The 17,468-nt window shown below is 42.2% G+C and overlaps 1 protein-coding gene and 1 pseudogene across 2 annotated transcripts; both read right to left on the reverse strand.

Annotated features, from left to right (window-relative positions):
• On the reverse strand, window positions 10,336–12,179 carry LOC8063817 (annotated as a pseudogene).
• On the reverse strand, window positions 12,490–15,882 carry LOC8065553 (protein ENHANCED DISEASE RESISTANCE 2-like). Of its 2 annotated transcripts, XM_002438897.2 has the most exons (3): window positions 15,346–15,876; window positions 14,585–15,173; window positions 12,490–12,770 (listed from the first exon to the last, which is right to left on the reverse strand). In XM_002438897.2, exons 1-3 carry the CDS (start codon window positions 15,727–15,729, stop codon window positions 12,763–12,765), a joined length of 981 nt encoding a protein of 326 aa, XP_002438942.1. In that variant the 5' UTR covers window positions 15,730–15,876; the 3' UTR covers window positions 12,490–12,762. The 2 variants fall into 2 exon arrangements, with proteins under 2 accessions (XP_002438942.1, XP_021305234.1); XM_021449559.1 differs by lacking the exon at window positions 12,490–12,770 and having other exon boundaries at window positions 14,580–15,173; window positions 15,346–15,882.

A 17,468-nucleotide genomic window follows, 5' to 3' on the forward strand; every position in this document is an offset into this window, starting at 1 on the left:
CGGGCATCCTCCTCTGTCTTGAGGCGTGCCTTCTCCTCCGCTTGAGCGTTCATATCCATGTGCTGGAGGGCTGAGTCGCGACAAGGAGGTAGACACACCGCCTTGGCGATGAAATCATCGAGATTCTTGACGGGGGGCAGGGGGCGGGAGCCCAACCCATAGATGTGGACCACCTGCTCCACGATGTCGTTGTGTCCCAATAGTAGGTCCTCATGAGTCACGGCCAACCTCTGCTTCAATGGAGACTCAGTCTTCATCGAGGACCCGCCGTCATCACAGAATCTGGTGAGTAAATCATCGACCTGCTCGTAGAGGTTCGCTCTACACGCCATCCTTTCAAAACCCTCAATCAGATTCTTCATCTCCGATAAAAATGGCTATGTTATCATCTTCTTCCCTTGGTTTGGAATCTACATACACAAGCTTGTATGTTCATATATTGTGCTTGTGTTGTTGCTCATGTATAACTAGCTTGCTTGTGTAGCATGATAGTAGGTCTCTTGAGTAACTAGTTGTTTTGTGTAGCGTTGCTACTTACATTGCTTAGTTTGTGTAGCTAAGTTATTGTTGAGGTCTCTAGTTTGGCTTGTGTAGCCATGCTATTGAGTAGTGCGAGCTTAGGCTTTATGTGCTTTGCATGCTAGCATGTGTAGAGATCTCCCGTTGTTTGAATATTAGTTGCATAGGTTTGTGTGACCTTACAAACTAGAATTGTTTAGGTGAGATTTACCTAGTCTGGCACGTTAGTTTCCCAATTAGGATCCTTTGTAAGGTGCTTCAAAACATAGATAGAGGAGTGTAATCTTAGCTACTCCGACTAGTTTAAATCTATATTTGTTTCGGTTAGTTGATGTAATTAATTTTAGAAAAGACTATTCACCCCTTCTCTAGTCCGCCATATCGACCTATTGTCCTCTTATATGTGAAGCACAATGGCTAGTCCTAAGCAGATGAAAACCTAAAAAACTACCAAGTGGAAGTGATGGCTTGCTTGGGGTAGCCCTCTTATTTATAGAGCTATCACAAATTTCGAAGCCTACCCTTAGATATTTTGCCTGAACCACTTGCTTTAAGTCCTGAGCTCCTAAGTGATTGGTAGAATCACCTAAGCGGGTTAGTTATGTTGTAAAGGTGTTTAGTGTAGGACTCGTATAACCTCAGTCTTACTCAACAGGTAGGTATCTAGTAAGCACACTCATGGGTGTAGCCCCCAAGCCCTTGATTGCTTACTAGAATCAATGAGGGGGTTAATCTTAACATGAAGGTGTTCTGTAAAGGGTTTACGCAACCCTGGTGTTAGGTATTAATCAATAATGTAATAAATTTCATAAGTAAAAAAAAAGAAACACAACATCATACTGTCCGTTGCTGTTGATGGTGGTCAGGTCACAGACTTATTATCCTGAGCACATACTTTCTTATGGGTGCGGAAAGGCTCATTACTCTCTTGTCGTGGGTTCCGGCTCTTTCTAGACCGATTGATTAGAGGCGGGGACAGGTAGAGGTCTAAGCACCGTAGTAAGGTCGGGCCTTATGTGCGGGGGCTTAGGGTCCAAGTTTAGATAAGGACCTGGATGCCTCAACGGGAGTGGAGTGGCTTGGTCTTGCTTGTACCTGAGGTGCAAGCGAGGCGTGTATTTCGGGGTACCTAGCTGGGATACATTAGTTTGCGAATCACCGTTGTTATTAACGGTCCGACTTGGTTATTGTCTAGTACCATAGTAAGAATGTGAAACTGTGAAAGTTGATAAAATGGTTCTGTTTGCTCAACTCTTGCTTGAATGTAGAACATGTGCTTATCTATAATGGTTAGCTAATGAAGTAAAACTGATGGCTAAATAAAATAAACTTTAAGGATGAACTCTTAGCAATACTTTTTGCAAAATAAATAGCATACCAGCCATAAATCCTTTCATAATCTTTGAGAGTCGGAAATATATCCCTTCAGGTAAGTCTTGTGATTATATTTTGTACTTAGGGTTTATTTTTTTACCCTGTTGCAGGTGCAGCTTGAGGAGTTATCTCTGTGTGGAGGATTCCGCTGGTTGGCACAACTGGATGTCTTTATATCGTCATCGTAGATTTATTTCCGCTATTTTATTTATGCAATCTGAATCTTGGTATTGTAATAAATAAATTTCGAGACTTATTGTTTCTATGAAATGGATTAAGTATTGTAAGCTCTACTCGTTATAGTATTCTGGATATAAACGTGAATTGTTTCGAGTTCTTCCGTTAGGTGTGCAGGTATGCTCAACAGAGCTGACTAGATGTGGCAGAACCACCTAATTATATGGCCCACATGCACTTGACATTGTCCTTAAGACCTCTGACTACTGTACATGAGAGTCATATAACTTGGATAGTCTGTCGGGTGCCCTCGGAGGACCCCGAATCATCCACATTTTAACTCGTACAGGATCAACATGGAGTTACCACAACATTACAACATTTGTTACAAAAATAACTTACATCAGAGTGCGGAAGATTTATAACTTAATTTACAACATATGATGAAATACAAACTTAACTAAATTTCCAAAAGGTGTATAGAGTAGCGGAAGCATCTTAGGTGAAGCTTCTAAGGTAGAAGAGGTGGATAAATCATGTCGCGCCCACCGACATGACCTCCATTAGCAGACTAAGTCAGCACCTGCAACAGGGGTTATAAAACCCTGAGTACAAAAGTACTCAACAAGACTTAACCGACTAAAAAAAAGAGGTGAAGACTCAGGTATGCAGGCTATAGGGATTCAAGGTAAAGCTTTATCAAGATAAAGCATTTCTTTTGCATAAAAGCTTACTAAGATTAAACCTACTTTCAAGTTTTTAACTCAAGGTTATCATTTATGACTAACCAAAACTATTATCAAACTTGCATAAGCATACCACATCTTTCTTATACCAAAGATTCACTTGTTACTACGATGATGGTGTGAGGATTGAGGCTCCATATCCGAGGAAACACGGCGATTCGAATCGATTAAACCCAGCTGGGGATTCAGTACCACACGACATATGTAGAACTTAATCTTGCATATGTCAACCTTTTCTATAGATCCTCCCATACAAGAACGGGTCCAGCGTCACCCGAGAGTACAGTACACCACCATCCTACAGCCAATCTAGATGTTTCCCGGTCATCTCAGATCCGTAAGGTGGGTACACGCTACTCTCGCCATCTTTCCACTCCCAGTACGCGGTTAGCCGTTCTCAAGTATCGGAATAGCTATAGGTAAGGCTTACCGCCGCATGTGGGCTGTACTCAAAGGTCTCAATCACAACAGGCCAATCAACGGTACGGTCCTTAATCGACTCAGTTGGAGACACTACTTTAAGACTCCATTCTTAAAGCAAGTCCACCGACCGGTCTCAAATTGAACATCATTAACTGTAAGAGTATTCCACAACGACCCTTCAAACGTTCTCATTTGAAAACTTATCTAATAAGCAGGGCTAAGCATACTAAGCATTTTCATAAAGCAGGTATCAAGGTTAATATGGAAATCATCAAGGTAGATAATGCAGCAAATAGGATTCACTCAACTCCTATTCACCTAATGCATCATATTAACTCAAGTGATATAAATAACTTTATGAAAATACAAGGATAGGGTTTAATGTCCGGGGCTTGCCTTGACCGGAAGGGAAATTCGGCAACTCAGCAAAACCCGAAGGATCCACAAACTCGGAAGCAACCCACTGAGGATCAGATTCCTCCGGAGCGTATTCTATACGTAAAAGTGCATATGCATGATCAATGAGATGCTCATGACATGATAAAGACAGGTTACATGTTCTTGGATGATAACAACAAACATAACTACCTCGAGTACAACTTACCTTCACGGTATAGAAACAAACTAACTTAGTTATCAAAACATAGATTACTACTAAGCAAATTTTATCATCTTCATTAAGCAAGGTTGTGTAGCTATCATACAACAAAGATCATTTATATGAAATAAACCATAACCAGGGAGCATATCATGCCAAGTAACCACTGGTTGTCAATCAATCCCAAAGATCAATCAAAACCTAAAATGATTAGGTTTTCTATTTATCTTAATCAATTCTTAATTAAATATTAATGGCAGTAACTAAGTATTAACATCAAACAATAATTAAGTGCCAAAGGTCATAAAAGATAATGACCTCAGGTCATCACACAATCCCAAAAGCACTCAAATTCTAATTTGGAAATTAAGTTACTCATTATTTAAGTAAAGGCTAGCTAAAAACAATCAACCCTATTTGCACACATAACCAGGACAGCAGCATATACACAACTTCATTCAACCATAATTAGAGATCCAAGCATCCAACAAAGGTGATATTAGGCTTTCTGGAAAGCTTATATAATTTTCTACAACTTTGTTATTATCTTCGAGAACTGATTTAATAGATAACATGGCCAAACAGTATGAATAAACAATTCTGTCCAGACCTTGGACAGAATCAGACATTAAGCTTCATACATCTATAACCAGAGTTCTAGATCACCAAAATTCATGATCCATAACATTTTGGAAATCTTATGAAAATTACTACAATTCATCTTTTATCATGAAAGCATGATTCATAAGTTTAGTAGGTTGAAATTGCACAACTACAGAAACTGATCCAGAATTTGACAGAGAGGAACCATTTCTGAAACTTAAATTTAAACAGGCATAACTCAGAAACTATAGGGCCAAATGCCACCAAAATTTAACACCAGCTAGATACATGAATTCTATACAACTTTGTTATAGACAAGTTTCATATCCAACATTATTTACCTAGAGCAATTCATAAGGTTCCAGAAACTGTCCAGAAATCACTAATAATTTAATTATAGGCAAATAACATTTTATTTATATTTCAAACTTGGACCTGGGCAAAACCCAGCTCACAAATAGTTGAAATACATCAAAGAGATACTAGAAAACATCATGGTCATCCCTAAATAAATTCCTTTCATGTTTTTATTAATTTATTTAGGTAAATAGACAAAGCAATAACCATATATCAAAAGTACACAGTAAATTCTGAGAAAACTACAGAAGCTCATATATGTTCTCCAAAGTCTACTGTATAAATTTCATGCCATTTGAATAAGTATAGCAATTTCCATGAAAAAGATAAATTTCCATCACAAGGAAGCATGTAACAACAAGATAAATAAGAAACTCAACATTTTCTACAAACACATAGCTAAATTATGTATCTATATGATATAACAACCTCATATAAAGGCAGAGGAACTGTATTTTACATTTATTTATTTTTAGTTTAATTGTAAACTATTTAATAAGCACTAAACAAGATAAATTAATAACTTAACCATATATCATCTACTGAACATGAAATTTTTACTGTAACACTCACATAGCATCATAAAAACACCATAAAAATTTCAGGCCCAAAGGAGCTACACAGGATTAGATATGAATTTCTCCTTTTTAAACATAATTAAAAGGCATAAATCATAACTAATTATTTTACTACAAAACATGGTCAGTTTCATATTTTTAATAAACACTAGACATCTCAAGGAGCACAACAAAATTTGGTTCACCAAAATTGGAGCTACCAAACTCTAGATATGAATTTTCAAACATTCAACAAAACCTCTACAAACAAGTCCTTATAGCACTATTCACCTGAGTCACAGTCTCTGCAATTAGACCCCTGGGAAACATCAAATTGTCGCCCGAAGTCCCTGGCCGCGACTGAAAACAGAGGAACTCGCCGGAGATCGTGGTTTCGGCGCTGGAGTGCTCGTCGGCGGCATTGGAGCAGCGGGGAAGCTCGCCCGGACTAGTGCGCACCTGATGGTGGCCGTAGCTTGTCCTGCAATGGCTCGAGGTGGCCTGTCCACGTTGAGGTGCTCCTCGGCGGCGTTTTCAGCCGGAGCTGAGGAAGAAAGACGGCGCCCGGGCGATTGAGAGGGGCAGGGAGGGTTCCTGGGCGTACACGGGGTTCGCAAGGATATGGCGAAGGTGTTGGAGAACTCGAATTGGCCAGAGGGGTTGCGTGTAGAGGGTATTGGACGGTGGAGCTTCACTGGGTGCTTTCGGTCGTCGGAGTAAGTGAGCTCGAGGTCGGCCGCGCAGGCGCTCAAGAGGTCGAGACGCAGAGGTCACGGGCGTCCACGTCGCGCGGTGACGCGGCCGGCAAGCAGCTGCGTGGCGGCGAGAACGCACGCGCGGCGCTGCACGGCCTGCGGCCGCGCGGTGACTGGACTCGTGATCCATATCCGGATACTGTAGCAAGCTTTATCCAACCAGTTTTGTGGTTTTGCAAAATTCGCCCAAATTTTGAACTGAAGACAAAATTCCACCAAAACAAAAGTTATTCAGAATTTTACAAACTACAAATCTTCTTTTGGTGACCAAAGCCAATTCTGGGTGGAAAATGACGAATTTGACAAAACAGTTTGAATTTCAAATCCCAAATTGGGGAAATTCCAAATTTTGAATTGGAGCAGATTAGAATTTCCAAAATTACTTTTGATTTTCCAAAACAACTTGAAAAACTCCCAACATGAAAGTTGTTCAACTTTTCAAGCCCTACAACTCTCATGTTGACCATTTTTCAAAATTCCAAACAGATTTTGAATTGGAGATTTAAGTTTGAAAAGGGGACACTTTCCGGAAATCTGTATTTTCAAAATTACTTTGAATTTTGTACTGAAACTTCAAAAACTCAAAACACCAAAGTTGTACATCTTGACAAGATCTACAACTTTGCTTTTGAACTCAACTTCAAATTTTGCTTTGTTTTTGAATTGCACAAAAGGGGCAAATCTAGGTTTTTGAAATTAGGGTTTCCCCCCCCTTAAGTCTTTCGGAAAAACTTCCACCCAGGGTTTTAATTACCAACACAAACATCCATACACAGTATAAGCACACTTTAATTTCCTAAGCACAATCAACCAAAATAACCTTATTTTAAGTTGATGCATAATAATGTGCTTAACAAATATGCTTTGCAATGCTTATGATGACATGATCCAGTTTTAGTGTTCGTAACATCAGGGATGTTACACTAGAATAGCTATCTTTTAAAATACTTACTGTTTAATGGAAGATAAGTATTCAATAGTGTATTATTTCGAGCGGTTCTGCCACACCTCGCCCTATGTCTCCACCGTGGTGCCATAGACACTGCCGAGTTGGCCATGGACACATAGCAACTTGTTGTGGACCCATACCCATCCTTATCTGGCACTAGAGCCGGCGCTCCAACGGCCATGAGGAGGAGGCACATGCGGCGGTGCCGCGACACGTGGAAGTCTATGTAGACCGCCATGTACACTATTCTCACAGGCGTCACAGAGGCAGGGGCGGAGCTACAGGGTATGCCAGGTATGCACTGGCATACCCTGCGGATCCAACATGTATTAGAACATAATACTGTATTTGAAAAAAACAAAAGAACACTTACCTGTAAGCTGAAGAACTGAAAACGAACGCAACACTAGCTAGCAGCCCAGCTTTGCCGAGATGGTCTTTGCAGCTTTGCTGCTTTTTTCTAGGCCCATGTGTTCACACGGTCACACGTATGGATGGGAAATCCAGGACTCCAGGTCCTATCATCGTGACTGCCTTGACAAGTTCTCATACGCGGTGACGCCTTGGCTTCTAGGATCCAACGGACCACTCTACCCTCATGCATCCATCTACCACATTATCTGAGTCACGAAGACGTTATTCAGTCTTTGCTCTTTTCTCTTCTTTTTCATGTAAAAATAATCATTTCTAACAACATTGAATCATCCCTACATTGTAAGTTTTACCACTGCTACTGAATTACTATTACCAAATTACGTTGCAAACTTTACTACTCTTATCGAATAATGTTGCCAATTTTACTACTGTTAATGAATCACTAATTGATTTTCTGAATTGTATAGAATTTTTTTTGAGTGGCATACCCTAAGGTAAAATTCTAGATTTGCCACTGCACAGAGGAAGGCCATGTCCCCTGCGTAGTGCACGGAGCATGGTGGAGGACGGCGAGGCGAGTCCAGACCGCTCTACGAACGTGTGTGAGCTTGTGGGTGAGAAGTGTCGCCATGTCAGCGGGGGCAGGCACGCATATGCCACGACCACGACCGCCAGCGGCGGCTACTGCTGGAACATGCGGTGCACGCTTATAGTTCCAAAATTTTTGGACCGCACGCTGAGATGGACAGGCGGTCTGCGGCCAAGCTAGGTAGAGGTGCAGGTTGTTGCTGCGCTGAAGCACACTAGGGCCTTGTTTAGTTTCTAAAAAAATTATAAATTTTTTTAAATTTCTCGTCACACCGCATCTTTCGACACATACATAGAATATTAAATATATATATATATATAAAATAGTTAATTGTATAGTTTATCTATAATTTGTGAGACAAAATCTTTTAATTCTAGTTAGTCCATAATTAAATAATATTTGTCAAATATAAACAAAAGTATTACACTATCTATTTTATAAAAAAATTTGGAACTAAACAAGACCTAGGAAGTAGCATTTAGGTTTCAGTTCTATTTCGCTATCTTACTAACCACCTACACAACGAGTCTTAATTCAAGATAAAATGGGCCAAGCCTAGTAATACATTCTAGCTATACTTAGGCCTTATTTAGTTTCATTTTTTTTAGTTTTGAGTAATGTAACACTTTTATTTTTATTTGGTAGTTATTGTCCAACATGGACTAACCAGTCTTAAAAAATTCATCTCACGATTTATAGACAAACTGTGTAATTAGTTTTTGTTTTCGTCTATAGTTAATGCTTAATGCATGTGCTGCAAGATACGATATGACGAGGAATCTTAAAAAGTTTTTGGTTTTTGAGGTGAACCAAATAAGGTCTTAAGCAAATTTAGCCTGGCCCAACCCAGCCTGTAGGCTCGGCCTGAGCCCAACGGATTTTAGCCTAAGACCTGGGCACAGATCTCACTGCCTAGAAAATTTATTATTAGTCTAAACCTAGCCCAAAATATTATTTTTAGCTATTTTATATACTATAAAATGCATGGGTGGTCTGCTCAGGCCCAAACCTGATCAAAAAATGAGGCTCGACTTGCCTAGTGAGACGATTATGGACGAGACTTTTTCTGGACTTGCCTAGTGGGACGGTCCCAGCAGCAGCGCTGGCCATCTTTATGGGCCAGCAAGCTAGTGTACCCCATTAACAATGCTTGACTTCTAGCCCAGTACATAACAATCTCTCCTACTTAAGGCCCTGTTTAGTTCCCCACCCAGAAATTTTTCATCCATCCCATCGAATCTTTGGACACATACATGGAACATTAAATGTAGATAAAAAATAAACTAATTACACAGTTTAGTTGAGAATCGCGAGACGAATCTTTTAAGCCTAGTTACTCCATGATTAGCCTTAAATGCTACAGTAACCCACATATGCTAATGACAGATTAATTATGCTTAATAAATTTGTCTTATAGTTTTCTGACGAGCTATGTAATTTGTTTTTTTATTAGTTTCTAAAAACCCCTCCCGACATCCTTCCGACACATCCGATGTGACACCCAAAAAATTTTTATCTCCAATCTAAACAGGCCCTGATGCAGTGCACCCCTACGATGCTGAAGAATCTTGCATCATCGGCAACAGAGTAGAAATATAGCCAGACGACTCCCAAGGTAGCCCAATGCACCGGACATGAATCACACTGCACAAGTACAAAAGGAACAACATGACGACCAACCAATTGTAGGCGCTTAGCAAATACCTGAGTAGGAGGAAGAGTGTCCAGAGATGATAACAGTTGAAGATCATCATCAAAAAGACAGGGTTGTATTTGGTGGGAGAGCTTTCTTCAGTTGAGATACATCAGCACTGGGTGTATTTGACTTGTAGCCAGTAATTGCCGCTTATAAGGGCCTGTTTAGATTGAGGTTGAAAAATTTTTGGGTGTCACATCGGATATGTCGGAAGGATGTCAGGAGAGGTTTTTAGAAACTAATAAAAAAACAAATTACATAACTCGTCAGGAAACTGCAAGACGAATCTATTAAGTATAATTAATCTGTCATTAGCACATGTGGGTTACTGTAGCACTTAAGGCTAATCATGCACTAACTAGGCTTAAAAGATTCGTCTCGCGATTTTCAACCAAACTGTGTAATTAGTTTATTTTTTTATCTATATTTAATGTTTCATACATGTGTCCAAAGATTCGATGGGATGGATGAAAATTTTTTAGGTGGGGAACTAAACAGGGCCTAAGCCACTGCGCCAAAAAAATAAAAAGAGACGGGGCTTCCTGTGCAGACTTTTTGGTCGGCCATGGGCATGGCAAGTTGGCAACCCGGTCGCCTTTCTGACTCGGCAAAAGGCCTTGTTTCTCAAAAACTTTTCAGGTCTTGTGGCTTCATTTAGGGGTGTTTAGAGCAACTCCAGCCAAAGGCTCGTACTTTTGATTTGGGTGCTCACTCCTATTTTTCTGGATCCAAAAAATTCATTCTACTCCAGCCGCACTGGTCAAATAAAGTCCCTAAACTCATACTAGCAGACTATGACCGGAGAGACCCACACGTCATTGAGATAGCCTTTCTTCCCCAAATCTTTCACACGCTCATCCGGTTCCGCTGGCTAGCCGCCGTGGACGACGACCCAGATGTCGGAGAATGCCCGGAGGATGACGGGGTGGTGGCGCGGCGTGTTGAGGGAGAGGTAGGAGCGCAGCAGGTGCTCCATGTCCGGCGGGCCGAACAGCTGCCGCCCCACGATCATCTCCACCATGGACGACCGGGAGTCGGCGTACGGGTCCCGGGAGCGCTTCACCACCGCGAACCCCCTGCGCACTTGCTCCTCCGCCGCCGACACCACGGGGCCGAACCCGTCGCGCACGCGCACACGTGTCGTAGATGCTCGCGCGCGCCGGTGGTGGCGCCTGGCGGTGACGGCGGGATGGACCTGGCCCCTTTCCCCGTCGTCATCGTCGTCCTAGGAGGTTCGGGTGGCTTGCCGGTGGATGCTGCATGGGGCTTCGTCTTCGTCGTTGTCGTCTGCTTCTTCTGCTTCTTGGCGTAGAACTCGGAGGAGTCGGAGGAGAAGCTTCGCGGCGAGGAGAAGAAGGTCTCCGCCGACTCGCCGGGCAACCTCTTGCTAATGCACCCGGCACGCCCGGCGAGGTCGTCCTCGGCGTCGCTGCAGAGAGGGAGCTCGCGGCGGGGAGGAAGTAGCTCGCCCGCGCACAAGGAACGAGCGGCGCATGGATGAGAGGGCAATAGGGGGCTGCTAGATCTGGGAACCTGAAACTATAATTTGAGAGGGCATTAAAAATAGGAGTCAAAATAAGAGGTGGGTTGAAGTTGATTTTTTTAGACCAAGTCTCTAGATTTGGAATAGGGACTTGTTTAAGAGGTAGGTTGGAGTTGCTTTATAGGCGTTAAAGTTTAATAGATAGTATAGTATTTTCAACTTATTTGAAAATTAATATCTAATTATAGACTAATTAGACTTAAAAAATTATCTCGCAAATTGCTCTCTAACTGTATTTTTTGTTTCGTAAATAGTCTATATTTAGTACTTCATACATGTGTCCAAACATTCATGTGACTGGAGTTAAATTTTACCGGCGCCAATCAACTAGGGCCTTAGTTTTTAAAAATTTTCAAAATTTCTCGTTACATCAAATCTTGCACATATGTATAAAGCATCAAACATAGGTAAAAAAATAACTAATTGCATAATTTATCTATAATTTGTGAGACGAATCTTCTGAGTCTAGTTAATCCATGGTTGGACAATAATTACCAAATACAAATGAAAGTACTGTAGTAGTCAAAACTAAACAAGACCGAGGAGATGAAAAGTTTTTAGATACTATAGCACTCTCGTTTTTATTTGGTGTAAAAATTGAGAGTATCATATAAGTGTCACATAGGGGTGTTACTAATAAAAAACAAAGTACAAAACCTGTCAGTAAACCACAAGACGAATTTATTAAACCTAATTAATCAATCATTACCTTATATATTATTGTAACATTTTATTGTTAAATTATAGACTAACTAGGCTTAAAAAAATTTGTCTTACAAAGTAACCACAATCTATATAATTAGTTATTGTTTTAGTCTATATTTAATATTTTATACATGAGTTTAAATATTCAATAGGATAGGGTGTAAACTTAAACTTTTTACGAGGAACTAAACAAGGTACCAAATACGCTGCCATGCCTGTCCAGTGCAGACTGCATTATCACAAGCTACCAAAGGGTTTACTGGTTTTAGGTCTACTGTACTGGGAAGCATTCACCGTTCAGTAGTAGAAGCTCAGTTTTTTTTTGGATCCAGCAGTAGATCACAGTTGAGCAACAAGATCATGCATGGAGGCCAGAGATATTTTCCAACAAGCAGAGAGAGGCCGAGCAGAGATATCATATATGTGGCTGGCTGGCTGAAGCCGAGGCGCTTGTTCGTTTGGCTGATTTGTTGGCTGATTTGTTGTGAGAGAAAAATATTATTCAATGGCTGGTAGATTCGGCTAATAAGAACTCAGCCATAGATAAATTAATAGGCTGCTATTAATTGATTTCGCATCCATCATCAGGTTTTAAGTTCTCATCATCACAAGCAAATGAAGTCAGGACTTTATGAATGATGAAGGGGCCATTCGTGGTCGAGGTCGTGGTCATGGCACCAGCTTCAGCGTTTTATGTGTTGGGGGTTGCCCAGCCTTCGTCTTCCGGTTCTTGCCATCACTCTCCCACCCATGGATGATGGTTTCTTTCTGCATTGCGCACCTGCGTAATTTGCGCCTATTTTCCTGAAAAAGAAAGACCAATTTTGGTTTACCATTGTTTTTTCTTGATGATATGACATACTTGAGCCTGTACTATGCTTCTTTAGACAAGAGTAATCAAAAAGAAGGCTACTTAAAATGAAGGCTCAAGTCTTCGCTTAAACTTGAAAACACAGAGTGAAGAGTCAAAGCTCTACACCTCTACAGTCACAAGTCATCACCCCACGAGGTGGTTCAGTTTTCCTTTTTCATTGACATCAATAAAATAAGGGCACTCCATTACTTAGAGCCCCACAACATTCCTAAATTATGAGCACAACTGCATAATTCATCCAGATTTGAAATGTTCAGTTGTAAGTTTCAAACTGCTAAAATTTCTTATGCTTCCAAATGACGTGCCCAAAAATTACTACTGAATTGCTTTGCATATGACAGTGTTTTCAGATGCCCTCACCCACCAAGGCACTAACAGAAATCATGTTCATCATGTTCTCTTGTCCGAACAATCAACCTTACATTCACCAAAAAGCAGTTAGGATAGTTCAACCAAGAAAGAAAACCTAACCCATTTGTAAACTGCATGAAACTATCTCAGACAGAGCCAAAGGTTGATTAGCAACCCACCTAGAGTACATGCAGGTCCTAAATGTGTGTTGTTTTCAGTCATGTTCTGGGGCACATGTCCATGTTGTCTCCCTCAAGCAACTAAACAACTACACATGCAAGCAAAGGAACAACGAAGAAAATCTTGTGTTTAAGAAAAGTTTTAAACACAGCACCAACCCACCCATCCTCAACAAGTGAAGCAACATGCTTTTCCAGCCACAGAAAATGGCCAACATGGACCACAATACCACATCGACCCGTGACCAGTGGTACAGAATAAACAGGTAAAATTTAGCAGACATTATTGGAAGCATAACGCAGGGACAGCAATATGGCAAATGCACATCTTCCCAATTACCCCCATCTACCCTGGCAGCAGTACCCAATGCAGCAAATATTACCTAAACTTCACTGTTTACCTTTTCTATCTTCTCTTCCTATCCCAGTGAAGAGACTCCTACTTACATTCCACATTTTCTTCTACTGCAGTGTATGTTATGTGCAGTTCTGGAGATGCCACAGGCTAACCTCTAGTGAGGAACTTGTAAAGGGGTACTGTGGTTGCATGGTGAAGAGAAGCCAAATTTGCAGAACTTTGCATGTCCTGAAACTAATGGAAAGAAGTGGATACAGTTCCCTATCCTACCACCAAGAAGAAACATGAGAATATTGGCATTGTCATCCGATTTCCCAATCTTAGACCACAATAAAAAAAGTCACATCAAGACAAGCACTAGCCTTCCTTTTTGACAATGGCCGTACTAATTAGCTCGAAGCATCAGATCCTAGGACAACAGCAATGGTCCTTGTGATCCCAGTACCAGACGAAATAATCAAATAAAAAAATTGCTCCCATAAGCCTGTTCACTAAACAACTCTCAAATCTCAAGGTACCAATGTTGCGTGGAACTGTGGAAGACTGAAAACGGCCATGAACCATTGCCATTATTTGTCATGCCTTGTAGTAAGACCCAACTGCTCCACTTAACAATCCAGTCCACCCTGAGACATCAGTTAGTGACATACCTAACTAAAAGATGAGCATGTGACCATGTGCAGCATAAACAAGAACTTGTCATCACGAGCTGGCATATGCTTGAACAGAATTATTGCATCTTTTATATTCTAATTCAACATCGCATCCGCCATCACTGGATATAGTTGTGATAAAAGCTAACTGCATTGCTGCGTTTAACAATAATAATCTGAAGATGGGGAATTTCAGTGCTAACCTCCGCTCTCTCGCTCTGGGCAACTCATCGACCTGCCGACCTTGCCGCCGGCATGGTCTTGTTGGCGGCTATGATTGACCACCTTCGCCGAGCTTACCCTGAACCCCGCCCCAGCCCTGCCAGCCGTCTCAGGCATGGCCTCATCAGGGGGCAGCTCCACGTACTTGGACGCGCCCATCTCCATCTGCGCGATGCGCACGGCGCCGAACAACCTCTCGGGCAGCTCCTCCTCGGATTGGGACTCGACAAGGAACCCCATGTCGATGGTCACCGACGTGACGGCGCCGAGCGCGAGATGCAGGATGGCGCTGGCGATCGCGGAGCTGCCGATGTCGACGTCGATCTCGAGGTAGTCGTCGCCCTTGTGGTAGCGGCACGTGAGCGCGCGGCCGAGCAGGCAGGCCGCGTAGTTGCCGACGGTGGCGCGGACGAGCCAGGGGCCCTTGACGATGCGGTTGGCGATCTTGAAGCGCGCGTTGCGGTACGCGTCGTCGCCGTGGATGAAGCGGCCGAGCAGCGAGTCCGGCGGGATGGGCGCCTCCGCCGCGAAGTAGAACACGGCGCTGTACGCGTCCGGCCGCCCCGGCACCTGCGGGAATCAGATGCACGGGACGCGTTACCAAACAAAGAAAAATCGAATCTTTTTTTCTTTTCTCAGATGCCTCGCTCCTCACGGCCGGGCATCACGCGCCTCCGTGTCCCTGGTGACAGAATCTAGATGCGATGCGATGCGATCGGGGCCGGGCGGTGGGGAGGTGCACCTGGAGATTGACGGCGAGGAGGAAGTGCGCGGTGGGGTCCTTCCTGAGGCGGGCGCGGCGGAAGGCGGCGGCGACGCTGTTGTCGTCGCGGGCGAGCACGTGGTCGAGGCGGGCATGGGAGCGGAGCCAGTCGACGCCGGCGGGACGGAGCAGCCAGTCCGCGGCGGACGGCGCCTTGCCGCGCTTCCCGCCGCCGCTGTTGAAGTAGCCGCGCGCGCGCAGGTGGAAGAGGTCCCCCGGCGGCGAGGCCCAGCCGTTGGCGCCGCGGTCCAGGTCGACCAGCCGCAGGGAGCCGGCGGCCACGGCCTCCTCCCGCCAGCTCTTCTCGACGGAGCCGGCGGCGGTGGCGGCCTGGCCAGGGCGATCGGGCTTCGTCGGGCACATCGCCGGGCGCCGGCGAGGGGTAGATTGGGGAGAGATTTCGTTGGGTGGGCTTGGCGTTCTTTGCGCGAATGGAGGAGCTGGGGGGCGCTGGACTTCGGTTTCGGAGGAGCTGCCTATAAAACAGTGGGGATGGCCGGATGGGGATGGGATGGCCAAGGTCTTCTAGAAGAAAAAAAAGATACCGGTACTAATAATAATGTCACGCGGTCACTTTGCTTTTAAGCACATCGACCTTCCTCTAATTTGTTGCCAAGCTACGCTGAGCAATGTGACAATCCAAGACTGAGGCTTGTTTGACACGAAGGGCTCTTCTAAAAAAAATTGGAGCCGTTTTATTGAAGCCATAAATTGTAGTTTCGTTAAAACTGCTCCGGTTTTTCTCTGCTTTTTACTTAAAAATATAGCTTCTCTAAAAAAACGTTTGGTAGAGCTCCTCTGAAAGAGTCAGAGCCGGAGCCCGAGAAAAACCCTACCAAATAGACCCAAAAATGTTAAAAAAATAAAACATGAAAACACCTCAAATTGGTAAAAGATTTAATTTTTTTTAGAGGTGCTCTCCGCGCTTGCCACAAGGTAAAGAAACACCTTAGACCATCTAATGTTCTGAAAATTAGCTAATACTATGTAGTTGTTAATTTTTAGCTAGCTAGTTTTTTAGCGGGAGACTATTTAGATTCACCACTAATAGGTGGTTGGATAGTGAGTTGAAGGTACATATGAAAGCAACTCTAATAGGTTGATTATTCTTATTCTAGAGGCTATTTTAGAATCTGTATACCAAAAAATAAGCTCCAACATATGTGTTATCTGATTTTGTAAAATAGAAAATTGGTTATTCCTTGATTTTCGATAGCTATATATAGCCAATATGGGCACTTGTTATATGACTTCGTAAAATAACAAGGCTTTTGTAGACATCTTCTTTTTTAAGATTTTACAAAATGACTAAACAATAGAATTTGGCTATTAATTTTATCTAAGTTGTTAGAGTTGCCTATCCTAATCTCACTAGGAACTAATAGTTAATACTCCTCCAAGTAATAATTAGCATGTTTGTTTGGACCCATTAATACTAATTTTAATTATTAATTTTTAATGCTAATGGATCCAAATAGGATCTAAGTAATTTACAGGAGATATAATATAAGAGGTCCGATGGAGTTGCTTTGCCTTTCCCTGTGCTCAAAGGCATCATGCCCATTTGTGTCTTGTAAAACATGCACCCTCTTTTGTATTACTAATCGAGGCTATTAAAATATAAAAACTATACATTATATTTGTCCGTCTTTTGTTGTCACAAACGAGGTCGCTCCTCTGTCGACCGCCTTTATCCATAGTCCATCTCTCGATTTCTCAACATGCATGTGAAGAAATGAAAATGGAAAAGGTCTTAGCTGGTAAGTTTTTCTTGTAGGGTAAGCTGCTGACTTGGGTGTTAAGGCTAGTATTTGCTAAATTCATTTTAATAATTTAATTACACTAATCTTTTAGCGGTACTCTCTCCGTATAGGATTTAGATGTCGTTTTAGACAAGATTTGAGTCAAACATTGGGAATATAAATTATCAATAAATTTAAATTGTTGAGTTTTCAAATGTAAAAATTGTATGAATAGATTTATCTTAAAAAATACTTTCATAAAGTATACATATATTATTTATCCTAAATATTTTTATAAAAATAAGAGATCAAAGTTGTGTTTTGAAGCCCGTGTTGCTACCATAAATGACATCTAAATTC

The sequence above is a fragment of the Sorghum bicolor genome, chromosome 10, assembly GCF_000003195.3.
Source record: "Sorghum bicolor cultivar BTx623 chromosome 10, Sorghum_bicolor_NCBIv3, whole genome shotgun sequence".
Classification (NCBI taxonomy): Eukaryota; Viridiplantae; Streptophyta; class Magnoliopsida; order Poales; family Poaceae; genus Sorghum; species Sorghum bicolor.